We start from the raw sequence: 13,203 nt of genomic DNA, 5'->3' as shown, positions 1-13,203 counted from the left end.
TACTGATAGAAATTTCACCAGTTCCAGATTTCAAGCAAAGAATGTGTGTCTAGCCTTCACCCACTAATTTGCAACCTTTCATCTCATCAAAGATTAAGTAGACGGACACCCGAACTTGTGGCTCTCCTACTGGAGGCTAGCTTAGCTGCTCAGAACCTAATTACAGCAATCAGGTCTCAGGTTTCACCAATTGTTTTTTTTTTCTTTTTCTCCTTGTTCTTCCTTCTCTCCAAATTTGAAAACCGAGAGTAGAACTATGTACAGACTGCCAAAGGGACAAGCTTCGCACATTCGAAAAGTTTTGTAGACATACGTTATTCAATAACTGGATTTCTTAAGTTTTATTGAGCCGACCAATCGGAGGACCCGAAGTGAGGGAGTCCCTTTTATAATAACCTTTTTGTAAAATGAAACCTCGCATAAATTTGTAATTTCATAAAAAGATTTTCGTAGTGTGCACTTGATAATACCAAAATATCCTTCCATTTTAGTCCACTATTGTGTATCTTATTTTTTTTAGGGGTATAATTGGCATCCAAACTTTAATATAACATATCTAAAAATCCGTGACTTCGAATTTTACAAATTTTATCTCGTTGGAAAGGTTTTAAAAAAATTTACGCAATGAGTACAAATAACAATATCAAATTCAGAGTTTTTACGAAAAATTTGGAGGTGTTTATCATTTTAGGCACAATTTTAGAAAATTAAATTTATCTCCGTTATGCAAACCACCACAAAGGATACATAATACTTTATATAGCCATATTTTGGTTTCCGTATCAACTAATTTTTCGTTGCAACTAATAAAGCGATATACTCCCTCCGTCTCAAGAAAAGTGATACTTTCATTTTAGGCACAATTCTCGAAAATTGAATACATGACCATTATACAAACCACCACAAAGAATACATAACACATTATGCAGTCGAATTTTGGTAAATGCATCCACTAATTTGGTTATGCAACCACTAAAATGATGTATATGCCTCAAAAATAGCGACGTTTCGTTTTTCTTCGGTCGGCCCTCCCCACCGTGGCAGCGGTGTTCTAGTCATATGTATGCCTATGAGAATCGGCAAAACAGAACCCAATAACTTCATATTCACAATTTCACATTGTGTACAAGTATTTGACGGATCTGACATTAAATTTTAAAGATAACATGTATTTCAAAGATCACATGGATCACAACTCCCGCTTATTGAAAATGCTTATTGAACCAGACACCAATGTTTAGAAAGCTTTCAAAGTCAGATTGCGGCCTGCAGCAAAGAAACAAGAATCAGTTTGACGAGTTTTAGAACAATGTTATGGGAGTCAATGACTGAAGTGAACCTGTCAATTCCATGGATGTCGTTCGGAAACACGATCACCTTAACCTCAACTCCGTTCTCCTTCAATGCTCGTGCATACTACACAATTTTTCAACCAATGATGTTAAAGACTTCTGGAATCATGTAATGTCAAATTCCCGAGCTGCCAATTTTGACTGTGTTAGACTAACGGACTACATGTATAATCTTACTTGCAATCCATTTGAAACTGGAACACGCAGATCCTGTGCGCCTAGAAGGAAGAGTGTTGGTGTTTTGACCTGAAGCAAACAAGCACAAAGCTGAACCACCAAAAATATGAAAAAATGCTCTCTTTCTTACTACTCGAACATAGTATCAGCGCAAATTGACTCGAAAGATAACCTCAAACTTTAATTATGACAGTAAGTACCTTTGAGAGGTGTGAAATAGGAGACTTGTTGTACAGCACATGTAGATGATCAAGTGAAGGTGCCTCTGTGAAGTAATTTTTTCCCTCGCTACCACCATATGTTTCCACATAACACCAATCGGGGATATCAGACGTACCAACCATCAATGCAAGATTACAAACAGGATTTCTCGCAGCTGCTACGACAAACCTATCTGGTGCCTACACCAAGAGAACCAAGACACGTACAATAAAGAAAGTGAGAACTCAAAACTACTCATATGAGCCGATAAGGAAAAAGAACTATTCATAAAAAATGGCTTAATTCTAAAGGTTAAAGAAGATGATAACAGCCAATAGTGAATTGGATTCTGTTGAAAGAAATGGTAGAAGCAATAAGTCTGGGCTACCATATATACACAAACTGATATCTAACCAGAGACATTCTAATATATGTCCTTGTCTCGGAATCCAGAAGATGCAAAGTGCCAAACTACCTGGCCGATCAAGTGGGTCGTTAAAAAGCCCCCATGTGAGCCTCCAACAACAGCAACTTTAGATGGGTCAGCAAGACCCATTTCAATGACATGGTCTAGAGCTGCAAGTACATCATTGACATCCTGTCCACATCAAGAAATCTGTTATTTAGGTAATAAGGGAAGAGAGAAAAACCCTTTGATATCTAAACCAGAAAACATATCCGAGACATATAAGTAAACACCTGTGATCCAACTTTCCCTGGGAGTGATTGTAATGCCTCCTCTCCAAATCCCAATGAACCTCTAAATAATTACCAGCAACTCAGCAAGAAAATCACGATAACAAGGATACAGTAAGGGCGGTCGGTATCTCGCCTAACCCCAGAGTGACGGAGGAAAAAAATATTTTGAGCTCACCTATAATTAACTATGAGCAAGCTGTAACCTAATGTAGATAGGAACGCATGATTTTTACTAAAGTTAGTCAACAAGAGAGAATGTGGTCCACCGTGAAGGATTACAATCAATGGATCACATGCACCACTTTTCCTGGTTTTAGAAGAAACAAATATGGCTTCATAGGGTGTCTTGGCACCTGAAATGAATTGAGTACATGTATGAATTAATATTGATGCTACTTCCATCTGCTGCAACAAAACACATAAACACATACAGTATCTTTCTCATCCAGAAATTTATTTAATAGGCAGATATACTTCCTACATTAACTAAATCTCTGAAATAATCAGTCTAAGTATTATACGCCAGATGTCTTCAATAACCTGCGACTGAAAATTTCTATAGGTACAAACAACCACAGAACACCTGTGATGCGCCTTCACTTTAACTATTAATTGTTAGTCTCTATGTTGGTTTAGCAACAAAACATGTTTTGTATTTCTTTAAATTGGATTAGTACTAATCCTTATCAATGAGGTAAAAGTTTGTTCATGTTATTTATGTAAGTCTAAGGGTACATAAGGATAAGTGTCTCTTGGACTACATAGAATGGCATACTAGTTATATCTATGCTTAGTATGGCTGTTTTTCAGCTCATGATGAAAGGTTGAATGACACATGTCTTGCTAAGCATGAGGTGGACTCCATTCTAGCTCTTGTTTAAAAAAGGAAATTTTTCATCATTCAAGAACAAGAGAGGATAGTAGTGGAAGTGTCTACCTAGATAGAGAACAACTGAAATTTCTAAGTTTTCCTTCCAACTGTTGTGAGCTAATCTAAGGTATGTGCTTATACTTCCAATCTACTTTCATCTTAATATTAGACAAATGCAGAATATATGATCTAGGAGCATGAATTGATATATATGAGCATACAATATTAAACATGTTTAAGGACAACATGATTTATAGCTAATAAAGATTTAAAAGCATGATTATAGGTTGATATTCCAACATTGGTATCAGAGCGCTAGGTATAATATATTCTGCAACTAGTTCTGAAATGATTACTTAAATTCAAATCATGGGTTATATATGTTTTGTTGTAATCTTGTTACAAGGCTGTCATGAAATATTACTTGAACCTTGTAGCAGTCTTCATGTGTCTTTTATCGTTTCTATGTGTCGCTAAAGTGATACTTAGGGAGCTGATAAAACGGCATATTTTGGTATCAAAAGACTACGTAAGTGGCATTTCAGATGTTGTCTGTATGATGATACCCAAAGGTTAATCATACTAGTAACATATGTGATGGAGCAAGTGAATCTGCTTGTACACAGTAAATGATAGGTCTTTTCGACCCAAAGATTTAAAAGTCCTGTCTAGTACTATGTGTGAGTTGATTAGACTTGTTTTTTGTTTGACTATGATATATTACAAGTTTACCCAAAGGTAAAGTTGTGGTTATATCGAGTCTGAAATCAGAATTTAGTTATTATGAAGTATTAATAACAGTTGTTGTTAATTCTGATTTATTGTTATATGAAGTTTCAGAATGTTTTATGTTTGAATACATATGTATCATTCATATGGAGATAGATTAAAAGGTTGTGCATGCATATTTCAGCTACTTCAATGAATCCTATACAAATTCAAGGTTGTTTGGCTGGTATTGAGCCTCTAAATGGCACAAACTGTCCCAAGTGGAGGTCGCATTTGGATATAATTCTTGGTTACTTGGAGTATGATATTGCTTTAAGAGATCCAATGCCTCAAAAGCCTGTATATAATTCTAATAGAAGTGTAAAACAGAATTACTACAAGTGGGAAAAGGCAAACAGAATGAGTATTATGATCATTCGAGGTTCGATTCCAGATGCAATTCGAGGTGAAATTCCGTTGAAAGATACGGCTAAAGAGCTGTTGGATGTTATTAAGTCTCAATTTATGGGTTCGGCAAAGTCTATGGTTGGTACTTATATGGGTCAGCTGACATCAATGTGGTATAGTGGAGATGGCAGTGTTCGAGATCACATACTTCAAATGGCAGATCTAGTATACAAGTTACAGGGTCTGGAAATGAACCTAAATGATGATTATCTAGTGCAACTCGCAGTAAATTCACTTCCAAAACAGTTTGAGACTTTCAAGATCAACTATAATACTTGTGACAGAAAATGGGATGTAAACGAGTTAATTGCTCATTGTGTGCAAGAAGAGGAAAGGCAGCGACGTGAAACTAAAGAATACGCACACTTTGCTTCAGCTGGTCCTAGTAAGAAAAGCTTCAAGAAATCAGGAAAGAACAAGAAACCTCAGGAACAGAAAAAGGAAACACCAAATGATGAGTCTGAAGTTAATAAGGATGGTAAGAAGTTTCCGTTTAAATGTTATTTCTGTAAGAAGAAAGGCCATATGAAGAAGGACTGCTTTAAGTATAAGAATTGGCTGAAAAAGAAAGGTACTGATTTCCATATGATCTGCTTTGAAATTAATCTTGTTGATACTCCTTTAAATACTTGGTGGTTAGATACCGCAGTAACCATTCATATTACGAATTCCTTGCAGGCCATTCACAAGCCAGAGGAAACTAAGTAAGGAAGAACAGTGTCTATATATGCCAAATGCTCAAGGAGTGGAAGTTAAAGCTATTGGAAATGTGCGACTAACTCTGGATTCCGGAAATTTTTTGGATCTTTTTGATGTTTTTTATGTACCTACTGTAAGAAGATGTTTGGTTTCAGTTGGTAGACTTGATACTAAGGGTTTTTCGTTTTCTATAGGTGGTGGCTGTTTTAAGATGTACTATAACTCTCAACTGGTTGGTTATGGGCCGAATGTTGATAATCTATACAAGTTGAACGTTGATCTAAATTCTGTGAATTCAGTATCTTGTATGAATGTTGATACATCTAAAGGTACCAAAAGAAGTTTAGATACAAAAAATTCTTCGATGTTGTGGCTCAACGTCTAGGACACATATCTAAAGATCGAATGGAAAGGCTTATAAGGGAAAATATGTTACCGCAGCTGGATTTTTCAGATTTCAGTACTTGTGTAGCCTGCATTAAAGGGAAGTTTGTTAAATCTAGAAAGAGAACTGCTATTAGAAGTCAAGGGTTACTTGAAATTGTGCATACTGACATATGTGGTCCTTTTACAATTGCTTCTAGAGGTGGTCAGAGATACTTCATTACGTTTATAGATGATTATTCTCGTTATGCTTATGCTTATCTCATTCGTGAAAGATCAGATACTTTGGAAGTTTTCCAAGCGTATAAGACAGAAGTTGAAAACCAACTTGAGAAGAAAATCAAAGTGTTAAGATCTGACAGGGGAGGAGAATATTATGGGAAAGCTGATTCTCATGGTGAGCCTCATGGAAAGCTGATTGATTTTCTGCGAGAACAAGGTATTGTGGCTCAGTTTACTACTCTCGGATCACCGGAGCAAAATGGAGTTGCTGAAAGACGTAACAGAACTTACAAAGATATGGTTCGCACTATGTTGAGTAATTCTACACTACATGAATCCTTTTGGGGAGAAGCTCTGGAAACAGCAATGTACATTCTGAACCGTGTACCTAGTAAAGCAGTTACGAAGACTTCCTATGAACTTTGGACAGGCAGGAAACCTAGTCTAAATCATTTTCATGTTTGGGGTTGTGCAGCGGAAGCTAGACTGTTTAATCCTTCAGAAAAATCACTCGATTCTCGCACTACAAGTTGTTTCTTTGTTGGTTACCCGAACAGATCAAAGGGTTTTAGATTTTACTGTCCATCTAAACCTTTTGAAATTGCTGAAACTAACCATGCTAAGTTTCTAGAGGATGATCAGATCAGTGGGAGTGAATCCCAACAGATTGTGTTTGAAGAAGAGGATCCTACAAATCTAGCTGGAACTGAAGTTCATAAGGAATCAACAACTGACATTCCAAAATCATCTAAAGCTGCCGAAAAGGAAGAAATAGTTTTGCGCAGATCTGCTAGACTGAGAAAAACAGTCGTCAAACCTGGTTTTAGTACATTCATGGTGGAATCAGATGGAGTTATTGACGATATGGAAGAACCGTTGACATATTCACAAGCTGTGAATGGAACAAACTCTCATGTTTGGCTTCCTGCCATAAATGAAGAGTTAGAATCAATGGATAAGAATGGAGTATGGGATATGGTGGATCTGCCTGAAGGTGCAACAACGGTTGGTTGTAAATGGATTTTCAAAATCAAACGAAATGCTGACGGAAGAATAGAAAGGTACAAGGCCAGACTTGTAGCAAAAGGATACACTCAAGAAGAAGGTGTTGATTATGAAGAAACTTTCTCTCCAGTTTCTAAGAAGGATTCATTTAGAGTTATCATGGCAATGGTAGCTCATTTTGATCTTGAATTATATTAAATGGATGTAAAGACAGCTTTTTTGAATGGTGATCTTGATAAAAAGATTTACATGATACAACCGGAAGGTTTGGCATCCAAAGGGCAAGAATCAAAGGTATGTTGCTTAAAGAAGTCTTTATACGGGTTAAAACAAGCATCCCGTCAGTGGTATTTGAAATAAGATCAAGTAGTGTCATCTTACGGTTTCGTTGAGAATGAAGTTGATAGATGCATATATCTGAAAACTAGTGGGAGCAAGTTTATCATCCTAGTTCTGTATGTAGATGATATTCTACTTGCTAGCAACAATATTCATATGTTGCATGACGCTAGAAATTTTCTCTCAACTAATTTTGAGATGAAAGATTTAGGAGAAGCTTCATATGTTCTTGGTATTCGGATACATCGGGACAGAAACAAAGGTTTATTGGGTTTGTCTCAAGAAGCCTACATCAAGAAGATTCTCAAGAGATTTGAAATGCAAAACTGTTCACCTGGTGAAGCACCTATTGTGAAGGGTGATATAATCAATCGCTTGCAGTGTCCTAAATCAGACTTAGAAAGGAGTCGAATAGACTCTAAGAGGTATGCATCAGCTGTTGGCAGCTTGATGTATGCCATGATTTGCACCCGTCCAGACATTAGTTTTGTCGTTGGAGTTTTGGGACGTTACCAGAAAAATCCAGGTGAACTACACTGGAAAGCAGTGAAGAAAGTACTTCGCTATTTGCAAAGAACTAAACATTTCCAGCTTGTATATAGAAGATCTAATGAACTGGAAGTGGAATGTTTCTCAGATTCTGACTTTATGGGTTCGGATAAGCTGAAATCCACATCTGGTTATGTTTTTAATGTTTGCTAAAGGTGTTGTTTCGTGGAGAAGCGTAAAGCAATCTGTTGAAGCTCAATCCACAATGGAGGCAGAATACATTGCTTGCTATGAAGCAACAACTCATGCAGTTTGGCTGAGAAATTTTATGAAAGGTCTTTTAGTTATAGATTCTATATCTAGACCTATGAAATTTTACTGTGACAACCAACCTGCTATTAGCTTTGCGAAAGACAATCAAGGGACAGGAAGAGTGAGACATATAGATGTTAAATACTTCTTGGTAAAGCGCAAAATCAAGAATCAGGAAATTGATATTTCTTATGTGTCGACTGAAAATATGCTTGCAGATCCTATGACTAAAGGTTTGAACCCTAAGGTGTTTAAAGAGCATGTAACTTCTATGGGTGTTGTTGATATGTCTTAGATGTATGACTGGAACTTGTATATTTTGATTGTATTAATCAAATGTCTCAGTTTGCATATCAACATACTTTGTTATAATTGCTCTTGGTATTTTGTGTCTGTTGTAATGTCTTAATTGATGCATTCTAAAGTTCGCAGATATGTGTTGAGGATAAAATGTATGCGGGAGTCTTTTAAAAGACGTTAGCAGATCTCTTTTGAGGTCATAAGAGTGCGGTAGTCTTTTAAAGACGTTAGCTGATCTCTTTTGAGGTCATAAGAGTGCGGTAGTCTTTTAAAAGACGTTAGCTGATCTCTTTTGAGGTCATAAGAGTGCGGTAGTCTTTTAAAAGACGTTAGCAGATATTAGTCTCTTGAAAGAGATATTAGCAAATCCTTTTTTAAGATCACAAGGAAGTCTTTTCTATAAGGCATAAAGGGATCTATGTAAGGATTAAAAGGTTATTGTCCTTTATGTAAGTATGTCTATAAAGATTAACCCAAGAACAATAGACCGCCTAGATTTCCGATTATGGAAATGGCCTGTGCATTTTTTAAATGGTGTTTGGGTCTTCATAGTCGAATTCTAGCGTATTGTTGATCTTGAGGATAAGGTTGTACATGAATGTTTGCTCATTGTAGGATTATATTTTGTAAAAAAGGGTTGGCCACCTACAGTTTTTTTACCTTACTAATCCAAGTCTGTTTTTGTAAAGTTTTCTTAAACTTAAAAGGTTTTGTTGCTGCCCAAAGTGGGAGATGTTAGTCTCTATGTTGGTTTAGCAACAAAACATGTTTTCTATTTCTTTAAACTGGATTAGTACTAATCCTTATCAATGAGGTAAAAGTTTGTTCATGTTATTTATGTAAGTCTAAGGGTACATAAGGATAAGTGTCTCTTGGACTACATAGAATGGCATAAAGTTATATCTATGCTTAGTGTGGCTGTTTTTCAGCTCATGATGAAAGGTTGAATGACACATGTCTTAAGCATGAGGTGGACTCCATTCTAGCTCTTGTTTAAAAAAGGAAATTTTTCATCATTCAAGAACAAGAGAAGATAGTAGTGGAAGTGTCTACCTAGATAGAGAACAACTGAAATTTCTAAGTTTTCCTTTCATCTTAATGTTAGACAAATGCAGAATATATGATCCAGGAGCATGAATTGATATATATCAGCATACAGTATTAAACATGTTTAAGGACAGCATGATTTATAGCTAATAAAGATTTAAAAGCATGATTATAGGTTGATATTCCAACATTAATAACTGGAGATTATGCCTACGTTTTCTCAAGTTAGTGGATATGCCTAAATTAATATAACTATTGGCGCTAACAAGTAACAATCACATGTAGGCATACCAGAGATTGCCTTCTTAGTTTTTCGAAAACAAATAAGTGCGAGTTTTCAGTTGGAAAAACGTTACAGTTTGGACGTGCAAAGTCAACATAACTAGCTGAATTAGCTACTCAGACTTTTGATTGAGACCGAAGTGAGATATGCACAAACTCATGCAAGATGGGTGGATCTGATTAACATTATTTGGTGTTAGTGAATGCCAAAAAATTACCGTCTGTAAGGTCTACAGAAGCATCGCGAACTGGAATCTTCATTATACTAAACTGGAGGGATGATAGCATAGATCTAACCTGTAGCAAATTTGAAGAACAAGAGGTATGTCAACTTAAGAAGGAAAAAAGCTGAGGTGATTGCATGTATAACATGAATAGCAAAATGATGAGGCTAACCTTCATAGAGCATTTAGAAACAGGACTTGAAATATCTAGCCAATTCCATTCCTTCCTCTCAATAGAGTACCCATACTTGATTTCAGGAAGCTCTACTGGACTACTAGACACTTGATAGAGAAATAGAAAAAGAAGGAAAAATCATATACGAATGTCCGTTTGATTAATTTAAGAGGATAAACAAGATCGGTATTTGATGTACCAGAGAGAATATTGTCCCCATCTAAGGCAAGAATATTCCACGAAGCACTTGAATTAGGAGTAACTCGAGATATTCTCCCACTATGTTGAAAATATGAATATATTTGTCAATTATATGAAGTAAGGGAACAAGGTTTGAGTAGAGCAGAAAATTAAACTATGTTGATAGTACCTCAACACATTAACAGAAATTATTACTTGACTGCTGCGCCAGTAGGAAGACATGATCATTGTCTGTCCATCGGAAAGCCACGGGTTACGGAGGAAACTTGAACAGTAAAGTCCTGGAAAGCAATTCTCTTCGGCACACTTTACAACGGGGACCTAAACAACAAAGAAAATGTACATTCATTAGTACACGTTGCTGAATCTTTGGCGTCAAGGTGAATTCACATCCATCTCATGACACAAGGGGATATCTGCCAAAGAAACTCTATGTCCTGGGCTGTGTGTGGATGCATCTGCCAACTAATTCTTTCCATCTTAAAGAATAACACAAATGAAGTTAATGCATAAGAAAAAAAAACAGCTTACCGCGCCAACCAATTTAAGAGATATACGAGGCTTCCCATCACTAGGCCAATCAATCCTGTGGAGAGAGTCAGTGGCAGAATGTGCTCCAGTATCCACAGCACTCTTTGCAGACAAGAAAACAAGGAACTTCCCATCTGGGCTGTATATCATTTATATTCCCCTCAGCACTTTCAAAGTGGTTCGAATTTGTTCAAAAGGTATTTTCTCAATATACCAGATTAAGTTGCACAGTAACACAGCAAAAACTGGAAGTCATATAGTGCACCTGAATCGGGGAAAGAATGCACTACTTATGTCTTGAGTAAGATTGATGGCCGCAGTCATATCTTCAGTTCTGTCACCTCTGGAACATAATAACGCATATGATCACAATCTAAACAACATCAGGTCAGCTAACTTAAAACTAGAACCAGGAATGGTGAAAGACATTTAAATAGAAACTGAAACCTACTTGGTTTCAAGTTTATCAGTTTCTGGTTTGTGAACTGATGCTTTGACTGCATACAGAGCGCATGGTCTATTATAACAGTATTTTATACCAAGCTTTCTCACAATCTTTTCAGATCCACAGTCTGATGGCCACCCGACAAAAACCAAGTACTGGTCCAAATCATCATTCTTCGGCGCCCATACAACCTGTCCTACACTTAAGGACTTGGAAATTCCATCAACAATGTGTACATCTCCACTGCAATCAAGACAATCAAATTTAATCATACCCAAAAATGCATGTGATTGTCAGTTAAAGTCTAGACTAGAAAGATGTGGGACCTAATAATATTGACAACAAATAGTCCAGGACGCCTTTTCCCCGAATAGGTTTCACCCCAGTCCTCTTCGAAATCTCCTTGCCCTTTCCAGCTATTACAGCCCTTCTCTGTAGAACCTGTTTTCTTGTAGCCGAGACCATAAAACACTGGCTTGGATGGAAATGGATCCTCAGCAACATAAGCAATGAGAGTTTCATCCGAGCTCCAGGAAATTCCCTCAAACCTGTGAAGCAAACAAGCTTTGCGAATTAATCACAGCGATTTAATTCTCTCTTCAAATTCTCACTAAAACACCACTCACAAAAATAGAAACTGAAGAGGATCACTAGTAACTACCATCCATCGGTATATACTGAACCATGAACAGATTTTGGGATATGTATTTCCTTCTCCACCTGAGATGGTCCCCAGATTTCAAATTGTGTTGGACTATCATTTTCCTGATTCCGTATGACAAGCATTTTCTGTCCTGACGGTGATGGAACAATTGTTGATACGCCTGACATTTCAACAGGGAATGGAGCCCATTGAAAGCTTACAGAGCCATTACTTTCTTTTGCAATATGAGAAGATAGAACATGAGTGCGTTTTTTATTTCCTAAGAGATTTGGTCGGCCTATTGAAAACATTGCCCGAGAACTACCTCCTGCAGTACAAACAAATAGTATTAGTAAGATAAACTTTTCATTATAATGGCATTATAAGAAAAATAAACTGTGCAGCTGAAAAAACAAATGACAGAAAAGAGAATTTCTTACCATTATCCGATTCAAAGACCCATGCCCTGTCGATGGTAGATAATGAGGCAAATTCTTTAAGTAATTTAGATTGGGAAGCAAGTTCTTCCTCATTTGCCACATCTAAACCCTGTGAGACTTCTTTGGTAGATACAGAAATACGTGCATCCATAGCAATCAATGTCGAAAACTTCTGTCTATGTAAATAGTGTAACTAATTCAGTACAAGCAAGATAGAAAAACCACTGATTACAGATTTCATAATCGATATCAATGAGGACTTCTAGTGTAATCATGGGCAGTTTTTTTAATTCAACTCAATAAGACATTTATGAGATAAACAACAAAACCTATTTCCAATCCTGTATCCAACCAAAAAAAAATCTGAATTTTTAGTTGAGTAAAACTTAAAAACCCAAGTCAATAGAGACAGAACTAAAGGTGAGTTTTAATTACTTTTATCACTAAAAATCGTACCCATCGAAACATTTGCTAATCATGAATAAATAGAGTTGAGATAGACTTACTTATGGTGGGCAGTAGAAAATGGTGAGAAAGGAAGACGATTAGGGGTAACTACTGAAGGAGAAGGAGGGCGAAGAAAATAGGAGAGCCAAACTGAAGTTGTTGCAGTGTTGGAAAACACTCTCGTCATGGATCAATGTCTCTCTTTGGACTTATGGATAAATGCAAGCGCCTGGGTGCGTAATGTGCCTTATTCTCTAATCTAATCATTGTGGGTCATTCTACTATGCTATATAATCCGCGACAGATTTGGCTAGACAATTTGTCACCTGGTTATACATTCCAGGAACATAACTCCATTTCTAGTTAATACAACTGACATAGAAACATATCATCAAAATATTGGGTTCAAATTCATTATCATATGGACTACAAAGAAAAATTGGTCCAATCTTGTATGGATAGCGTCCATATAAGATTGTCCATGAATCCTCCCTCATTATATTTAAACGTGACATGTGTGTTTGTCGGGGTTCATCATCTTT

General features: G+C 36.6%; 1 protein-coding gene across 2 annotated transcripts; it reads right to left on the bottom strand.

Moving 5' to 3' along the window:
* Window positions 1–828: 828 nt before the first annotated feature.
* Window positions 829–12,950, bottom strand: LOC113319090 (acylamino-acid-releasing enzyme-like). 2 transcript variants are annotated; one of them, XM_026567378.1, is made up of 18 exons: window positions 12,721–12,950; window positions 12,215–12,390; window positions 11,793–12,102; window positions 11,458–11,679; window positions 11,138–11,374; window positions 10,952–11,029; window positions 10,687–10,825; window positions 10,325–10,476; window positions 10,154–10,233; window positions 9,952–10,061; window positions 9,774–9,852; window positions 2,605–2,782; window positions 2,430–2,490; window positions 2,206–2,328; window positions 1,730–1,930; window positions 1,530–1,598; window positions 1,340–1,416; window positions 829–1,266 (listed from the first exon to the last, which is right to left on the bottom strand). In XM_026567378.1, the coding sequence occupies exons 1-18, from the start codon at window positions 12,846–12,848 to the stop codon at window positions 1,203–1,205; spliced, it is 2,484 nt and encodes an 827-aa protein (XP_026423163.1). In that variant the 5' UTR covers window positions 12,849–12,950; the 3' UTR covers window positions 829–1,202. The 2 variants fall into 2 exon arrangements, with proteins under 2 accessions (XP_026423163.1, XP_026423164.1); XM_026567379.1 differs by having other exon boundaries at window positions 12,215–12,386; window positions 12,721–12,861.
* Between the last annotated feature and the right edge of the window lie 253 nt (window positions 12,951–13,203).

The sequence above is a fragment of the Papaver somniferum genome, chromosome 10 (genome assembly GCF_003573695.1).
Source record: "Papaver somniferum cultivar HN1 chromosome 10, ASM357369v1, whole genome shotgun sequence".
Taxonomy (NCBI): Eukaryota; Viridiplantae; Streptophyta; class Magnoliopsida; order Ranunculales; family Papaveraceae; genus Papaver; species Papaver somniferum.
Note: the sequence above shows the minus strand (reverse complement) of the source record. Positions and strands in the feature narration are given on the sequence as shown.